Source organism: Meleagris gallopavo, chromosome 2 (genome assembly GCF_000146605.3).
Source record: "Meleagris gallopavo isolate NT-WF06-2002-E0010 breed Aviagen turkey brand Nicholas breeding stock chromosome 2, Turkey_5.1, whole genome shotgun sequence".
NCBI lineage: Eukaryota > Metazoa > Chordata > Aves > Galliformes > Phasianidae > Meleagris > Meleagris gallopavo.
Genome location: NC_015012.2, coordinates 31,917,486 through 31,926,414, shown reverse-complemented (window position 1 = coordinate 31,926,414; position 8,929 = coordinate 31,917,486). Strand labels below are relative to the sequence as shown.

The following is an 8,929-nucleotide window of genomic DNA, read 5'->3' as shown; positions in this document are numbered from 1 at the left end:
GAAATTCATAAACAATATACTGCTGTGCTTATATGGGATACCTTCCTGCTCAAAGATTGGACATGTCAAAGCATAGACTGCTGTAGTTAAACATCTTTAGAGTATTTCAGCAGTTTTTTTCTTCTCTTTTTCCTTTACCATTCTTCTTTTTCAATAGTCTGCTCCCTCTGAGGTCAGAAAGTCATACAGTCTGGGAATTTCACTAAATAATTCCTTTGAGGCAGAGCTGACCTTTTGTAATCTGTGTTGTTTCCATCGTATTTCATCCAAAGTTGTTGAATATAAATTATCAATCTTGTCACTTGTGGCTAAGTGCACAGAGATGAAGTCAGTGTCAAGATTAGATTGCGTACAGTAGTGGAAGAGCTGAGGGATAAGATCAGCACTGAATGTGCTACTGCTATTCTGCTGTGCTGCGAATTTAGGTCATATCATAATACACAGAGAGACAGGTAATCAAACCTGGGAGTAAAATGAAGGCAGTAATGTAAAGGATTTTAAAGATGCTTTCTGTAGGTTTCCAAAAACTCCAGCACATCTGTTACATTTTACAAATTCAATTTTTTATTGTCATTGATCATGTTGCATCCAGCAGCAACATACGATATCATCAAACCTGTGAAGAGTTCATAAAAACTAAAAGGAAAGGTAATATACAATATGTACTTTACTATGTACTTTAATGGTCACTAATACCTGATTTCCAAGAAGCAGGCTGAAATATCAGACCTGTGCTCAAATCTTGTCTATACAGCATTGTAGGCAATTTTTCCTAGCTTAGAGTTAGGGCAGAAAAATCTTGTGTAAGATTAATGTACATAAACATTTTTAAGTTGATGTATTTCAATGTGCTTCTGCTATTCTTCTCAAAGATGAGCCAGGACAGACAAATTATGGGTTTGTGCTTGCCTTTGCTTTCCTTCTGTCCCTTCTTTTCCTTCTTTCTGAGATTTTCATTATTGGTGCAAACCTACATTGTTACTGTTTCCTGGAATAAAATCCTAGTTTGCCTGACTTGGTTACAGCTGGTATCTAATGATTGTCAGAATAGGTCCTATTCTAAGAGTAAGTAAATTATAGATCCAATACCAGGCATGATAGAGGCCTGCATGCATGAGATATTAGAGAATAATTCAGTGACACCCTGAAAGCAACAGTGTTGCAACCAGCCTGGTAACAGCAAACTTCATCAAACAAGTCTCAGCAATCGTTAATTATTGTGAACTTCTGTTCCTATGGGTGCAATCCTGTTTCAGTATCATTATTTTGAATTTTTCCACAGATATCAATGAGTGTCAGTTACAGGGAGTGTGCCCTAATGGTGAGTGTTTGAATACCATGGGCAGCTACAGATGTACCTGCAAAATGGGATTTGTGCCAGATCCTACCCTTTCAAGATGCATAGGTGAGTAGTAGTGCAGATCTAAGTACTGAAATAGATGCTTAGATGCAATTCATTATGAGAGTTTATACAACTGATGCCTACTGCTTTAAGCTGTACTTGTCTTTTTTCATGTTCTCTTATTCAACTTGTTTAGCTATTCTGAGCACTCACGCTTTTCTTTTCTGTCTCTTTCCTGGAAGCCTTGGACCATCGGCCATCCAGATTCTTGTCCTGTTTTTCCTTTCTCAAAGCCTTCAAAAGAGTGATTCAGCCTCATACCCTCTTGAGTCTTTCTCACCAGTGTGTAATTCTTTTTCACATTTTTTTCCCCTTTTCTGCTGTTTCCCCAGCCTAAGTCAGCTCTGTATCCTACACTCTTCCATCTCTGCAGCTTTAGCCTGAGTAGTTTCCATTATGGTTTTATAAAGGCTGAAAGGCCTGTCCCTCACACACCTCACTTTTCTTCTTTGAGAGTTTTGAAATCCCTATGTTGTAAAAGCACTGGAGCTTTTAGGGATGGAAGACTGCTACACAAAGTGTTGATGTAAGCAAAACAGCCTATTTTTCCAAGTCTGAGCTATAGACATTGTTGCCTTACATTTGTGAAGTATAAAATCAGGTTGAAGCAAACAGAGTGCAGCAGTTCAAATGGGTTAAGTACAATGAAATTTAAGAGAGAGAAAAATGTTTATTGTGTTGTTAGGGAAATTGAATGATTGGTATTGCTCATTTCACCGTTTATTGTCAATAAAACAAAATATCTTCAAATCTAAACCTCAAGATATGACCAAAAGAATGTGGGTTATATTAGATATCTTCGTATCAGTTTTATTTTACTCCATTTTTTAATTTCAAAAGGAATAGACATTTTACTTTACAATATCAATAATCTGATGTGATTTTTTTATGTGGTAGAGAGAAGTAACTTTGAACAATTTTCACAACTTCTGATTTCTTTGAAGTGTAAATTACATTCCTGTTTTGCCCTAGCAAAACAGATAATCCAATGCTTCCGTCAGCTTGGTACAACAGCAGATTTTAACTAGTGTTTTAGTATGCAGTGCAAAATTATATCTGTACAGTGTGCTCCACGGAATTCTGCACAGAACTCCTGGTTAACGTTCTAGGCTTGAAGACTAAGTGCAAAATGCATGCTATGAGATCAGGCTGGATGGTAGTGCAGACAACATTAGGAGCTAGAAAACAGAGCAGGAGCAATGAAAAATACTGTATTTACACATGTACAAGTCATAGAATTATGAAGCATTAATAAGCAAAAAAAGCATGAATAAGAAAAAGCAACGTAGATTCAGCAGCCATGTAGATATATATTGGAAACAGCGAACAGTACCATCCTCTCTTCCACTTCCATTGCAGCTGATAGTCCTATGGTTGCTGAAGAGAAAGGACCCTGCTACCGGTTTGTTAGTGCAGGAAAGCAATGCATGCATCCTCTTTCTGTGCAGCTCAGCAAGCAGCTTTGCTGTTGCAGTGTTGGAAAAGCCTGGGGCCCAAACTGTGAGAAGTGCCCCCTTCCAGGAACAGGTAAGAACCACTCATTAAAATTACAAAAACTTTGTTACACATGCTTTTTAAAATAAAATAATAATAATGCAATAATTGATTTGAAAATAAACTATAAGTGTCTGTCAGTAAATTAGGACTGTTCTGGTATTACAGTTTCTCTGTGATAGTAGAATACTTATGTACTTCTTAAAGGCACAGGTGAAAGGATGGTAGGTTTGATAGTTACATTTGCTGGTCACTGCTTCAGAGTTCTTTCTGTTCTCTGACTTTGCCTAAAAATTAAATGACCAAAGTTGGAGTCTGGTAAAAATTGGTATATATTATGTCTTGTCCAAGTGTATGGTCAAATTAATATCCTTAAAAACATCATTGAACATCACTTATTGTGACACATATAATGTCCATCCTGATCAGTATTTCAACACAGATATTTGTTAAGTAATTTAGTCTTCATACTAAATCTGCCGCTGAAGATGTCACTGTTATAATACAAATAATGTCTCTTTCTGGAATATTGTGTAAGGATTCAGATTTGAAAAGTAACTAATGATTTTGGGAAATCCATGGCTAACAGAGGTGCAGTGAAAGTAATGGGTTCCTTACTTCGTTAAGCTGTGCATATGAAATGGAAGTAACCACAATATTTGAGTATTTCAATTGATATTGAAAGCCATTATTTCCCATTATTAGGTTGCTAGTTTGCTGATTATGATTTTGAATTCCAGCTTCATTTCAGATAATATTTCTTATAACCTTTTAATGCAGCAAAATGCATTTTCATCAGGTGACTAGCAATGCTAATTTAAATGCTTTATAAGAATATTGCATGAGACTTCATGCCCAACTCCATATGTTCTGGAGCAGATAATATATCTTTTTTTTTTTTTAACTAAAAGTGACTGCTTTCTTGTCATAAAAATACATCATTTAATATGATACTGATATTTTAATGACTGTTCTTATCGAAAAGACTTGGGAGAAAGTCTGTGAGTAGAAAGTTTTGATGAGCTATGTGGGAAACACTTTTCCCATTTCATGGCGACTTTTGTTATTTAAAAACATGTTCCTTTCTGTAACAGGTTAAATTCATAATGATCTTTCAGAATTTTCAATGAAAAATGTGTGAAAGTGGGGTGTTCCAGAATGGGGTAATGTATTTACTGCAGCATCCCATGTTATTGTAAGAGTCACCGCATTTAAAAGTCATCATCTCCGATATCTTCTAAAATATTTGTATGAAGTAGACCAGTTCTGAGAGACTGAAAATGGCCAGATTTGTATATGGAGGTGTTGAGAGCACTTTTATGAGTTACGTAAGAATCAAGTCCACCTTTCTATTGTGCGTTTGTGAGAATATGACCCAAATGAAGATTTCCTACATCGGCACCTGAAGGGATGGGTTTCAAATTGTCTCTGTCATCCTTCTTTGACCAGAACTCTCACCTTCAATTGGGTGTTCTTCTGCCAAAATGTTTCCCAAAGTATTTCATTATTTTGAATCCACTAGATTTAATCAGTTTCACCTTTCATCTTTCTCTATTACTAATGTACCATCTGTATCCACTGCAAGAAGTATAGCATTTGTAGTAAAAAGTCTGTAACTTAATATATAATTCAAATACTTCATTTACGAAGTATCTATAGCAAGTATTTTGCATTTTTCTTTTAGATTCTAGTTTCTTTTTTAACCCTGGTGTGTTTTTAAAGCAGTATCTGTGAATCTACCAATGTCCCACTCTGTATATCTCTTAAGAAATTGTAAGAAATCACATCAGGCACTTGAAAGACTACATCTGTGGTGTTTCATCCTGACATGGACTTTACCTATAGCAATGAGAACAATGAAGCAGTGCCCCTTAAAGACTCCTGAAGGTCCCCCGTCTCTGACAGGAGTATAGTTGTTATCTTTGATGGGAAGAAAGCTTTCCACTAGGACTGCAAAACCTGATGCTCATGTAGAACAGCTGCATGGATCTGAGCAAGTTCTGCTGCCTAACTTTTATTACCTTGCAATATAGCAGCCTTCTAAAAGAGATCGTTGCCCCTCTCTTCCAGTTGTGATTTGTTTTGTTGTTTGTTTTTTTTTTCCATGGTCCTCATCTTGTTTTTATCCAGCTCACTGAGGTCTTTAGGAAGACTCACTCAGTTCAGTAGAATTTGCATCAGGGCTGGTATGAGACCTCCAATAGGTATCACATGGATATTGTTTCTGACTGATACTCTTCCGTTCCTTTAGTACGAGAATTATGAGACTTTTTTTCTTCAGTTTTTGCAAAAAAGGAGTGACAAATAGTAATTTTCATTCCTTATGATAATGGCAGTTTGCATATTTAAATTTGCAATCAGGATGTACTGTTTGGAGAAGATTAATTTTAAAAATGATCTTGATAGATCATAATGTTGGATTAAACATAACTGAAGAAAGATGTTAAACTGTAGTGGAAACCTAGGAATAAGCATCCAGAACATGCTTTTGGGAGAACGTTCAGACATATTAGTATGCAATGCATAGTTTCTCTTTAAATATTTTTTGAAATAAAAATGTGTATACAGTAGCAGATTAAATTTATTAGTGGTTTTCATTATGTTTTCCACTATGTCAACATATTGCACTTTTAGACTCCTAAAAGGAATATTTTCCCATCCCAAATCTAGCTGCTTTTAAGGAAATCTGCCCTGGTGGAATGGGTTATACGGTTTCTGGCCCTCACAGAAACAAGCTATATCATCACCCTGCAGTTAGAGTACAGCCACCTGTCATTGGCAAGACCCCGATTACTCAACCTGTTGCTAAAGGTACTTCTCCTCCACCTCTCCCAGCAAAGGAAGAGCCGGTGGAGGCACTGACCTTCTCACAGAAAAGTGAGCCTGACATGGCTGTGCAAGAAGGTGAGAGTGGGAAAATTCAGTCTTTCTATTTTTCTGTGCATGTGTCTTCAGTGGTATGTTTCTTTGCACAGTAGCTGTGTACAGCACAGGACAAAGGAGTCACTTCCCAAGGCAGATCATTCTGTGTAATAGATGACTTGTGTTACGTGATAGATCTCTGCAGTTATGTATAGCTCCCAGCATATGCTGAGAGCACTATGGAAAGAGAGAAATTGCTTTAGTCTGATTAGTGTTTATGATAAGAAATAGCAAACGTATGATGTGTAAAGATGTTTATCATCTCTAAAATATAACGAAGGACTCAGCTCAGGCTTTGATTCACTAGTATCTGGGTGGCAGGGTGAAGGGCTCATCAGTATCTCTGTAGAATAGCACCACTTGATGTGGGCATGCCTTACCAGCCTGTGGTCACATATCATCCCCCTCAGCTGTGCACTCTCTCAGCCTGACCACTTTGGACTGTTTAATGGTTAGCTGGTTCCCTTACTTATATTTCTTGCAGACTCTGGTTTTCTACAAGCTCTGCTAAGAACCTCTTAAGTTCTCTAAGAACAGCTGCAATTGCCCTGAGTTTGAAACAAAGATAGAAACAAAGAAATGCAGAAAGCAGCACTACTGCAAATACATAGCCAACAAATTTAGCATGATCTAATTGTAGGCAAGCAGAAATATATTCCTGAAAAACTTGCTGATGCAGAGCACATAATAAGTTATTTCCAAGCAGTAGCTACTTATCTGTATGACAGGCCATTACTAGAAAGAGTTTCATTCAGTTGATTTTGCAGAGTTCTATGCAAGAGGAGTTACTTTCCTGTTAGAATCAATGCTCCTGGTTTTGGTTTTGGGGGAAAAAAAAATGGTGCTAAACTGAGTCTGGTGAGAAAATAAATCATTCAAATATAGTCTGTGCAGGACTGTGTAATCTCAGATATGCCTTTGGATCTTTCTCTGTTAAAAAGTGGTATATCATTTCCTTAAAGATCAATTTAGTGATGAGAAGGATTGCCACATTCTGGTAAATCATAAAACACAGAATCTGACGAAAAGAGGTGTTAGTTTTAAAAATAATTTAAAAAGTAAAAGCCCAAAAGCACCTTCACAAATGCTTGCCGTGAGTCAGTAATGACACGCGTAAATGGTAGGATTTCATATTCCATTTCTGGAATATGTTCAGGTTTTGAATTTTTGAAATTTTATTAGCAGGTCTTCCAGGTCTGCTAGTCAGCCTCCCCTGCTAATACTGAAGAAACTGAAGTGCAAAGAGGGATATGTTTTATTTTTTCTCATGTGAAAAATGTTGATTTTCAAATGAAAAATATTCCTAAAAGGTCTTATAGAGGCATACAGATTTTCAACAATTAAAGCAAATTAAAAAAAAAAAAGAGACAAGCTGCAGTGGAAAATGAGAAGTTGTGAGAAGCTGCATGACATTTCTACCTCTCTTTCCTAAAAACATAGTAATTTTTTTGTGAAAAACGAGACAAAAATGTTTTCGCTTACATTTAAAAAATCTACTTTAAAACATTTTTCTTTAACAAGTAAAAGATTGTTACTGATAATTTACAAGTCACTATGATAATGGAATTAACTAACCTTTAAATAATTACAGATGTTGATATTCCCTAAGAAATTGTAAGAGTTTAGTCAGTGAATAAATTACAAATGAGTTCCTTGAATTGTTTTGAGGAGAAAAAAAAATAGAAGGCTGAATGCTAAGTAAATAATTATAAGCATTGGTTGGTTGCAGGTTAGCTTTTACATTTGTTTTAGGAACACTACTTCAGTTTTACAAAATTTTGGAATAAGGATGGAGTCTGAAAGCTTTCTGCAATGGTAACAACCGTCTTCAAATGTGATACTAGTTTAAAATTGAATGGTGTAAGTTAGTGCTATGTGAAGATTGATTAATTTTCTTTTTTTTCTCTCTGGTTTTAGTGGCAACTGCAGCCCCTGATCAGGTAAAACATCATGTAATATGTCTAGGAATGAGAATGCAGGGAATGTGTACAATCTATGATACAGTAACTCTGAAGAGCATTTAGGGGTTGTGAGGAACAAGCAACAATTTGTGAACAAAAAGTGCTCATGTTATCATACATAAAGAACAGGCAAATAGGGAAGTACAGCAAATAAATGACTTTAACCTCCCGTTGGTGTTGGAAAAGTTCTGTATTGTTCTGTCTGATCCTGGAGTCTGTATTCTAAGGAGGATACTGAAAACTGCAGGCAGTATGTAGGAGAGACACTGATACTGACGACTACAGAAAGTGAGTTGGAGGCGAACAGCAGGAAGCTGTGAGGATGTTTGTGATGCCTGCCTGAGAGACTCATTAATACCTACTTCAGTTGCATAGTTTTTTATATATGTTTGGTAGAGAACAGGTGCTTATTTGTTTTAAGTCCTCCATTCTGGAAGTTTTAGGTCATCCCTGCTGAAGAGAAAACAGCTGTGCTTCATACCTTTTCTTAAAGGCTTACAAGCATCTAACACGAAAATATGATGTTCAGAGCAATAGCTAAGAGAGAACCTTTCACAGTTGTCAAAGATTTACAGATGTGACTGTATACTTTTGTGTGATGCTGAATTTCAATTAAATACTGTTTTTAAGCAATTAAAGACCAGAAGATGAAGAACTACGGAGTGACAAAGCTAAAGATAGGATTAGAATCTCCATGAAATGGCTCCTTCAAATAAAGCCAATGTTAATTTGAATGCCATTGTTTAAAAACAGTATTCCTTGTTCTTTTGTGTTTATATTGATGATGATTAATGACTAGCTATCTAAAACCTCTCATGGGAGAATATTGACAGTTTTTCAATCCAGGAGTTTGTGGTTTCTTATGATAGCTGAATTAAGACAGCGCTTTCAGAAAGTAAATTTCTAATTATTCTTTTAGGAATTAGTTTCACTTGATCAAGAAAAGCAAATCCTAGAACCTGGACAGCCTCAACTTTCTCCTGGAATTTCAACAATTAACCTGCACCCACAGTTTCCAGGTAACTTGTCTTTCAGTGAGAGTACTTGCAACTTTTCAAAGAATGGGAGAATAGGAATGGTAGCGGAGTAATGAAAAACTGACTGCAACTTAATAAGCAATTTTTCCATGAGCAGAAAGGGTAGGAAAAAA

General features: G+C 36.2%; 1 protein-coding gene across 1 annotated transcript in view; it reads left to right on the top strand.

Moving 5' to 3' along the window:
• Positions 1-1,261: 1,261 nt before the first annotated feature.
• The window catches only part of LOC100542113 (latent-transforming growth factor beta-binding protein 1), a 63,135-nt gene continuing 55,467 nt past the window's right edge, over positions 1,262-8,929 (top strand). Inside the window, exons 1-5 of the mRNA XM_010706882.3 lie at positions 1,262-1,405; positions 2,762-2,929; positions 5,567-5,800; positions 7,736-7,758; positions 8,699-8,798. Of these exons, the coding sequence (XP_010705184.1) occupies positions 1,339-1,405; positions 2,762-2,929; positions 5,567-5,800; positions 7,736-7,758; positions 8,699-8,798 (592 nt within the window). The 5' untranslated portion in view covers positions 1,262-1,338. The remainder of the gene's footprint in view (positions 1,406-2,761; positions 2,930-5,566; positions 5,801-7,735; positions 7,759-8,698; positions 8,799-8,929) is intronic.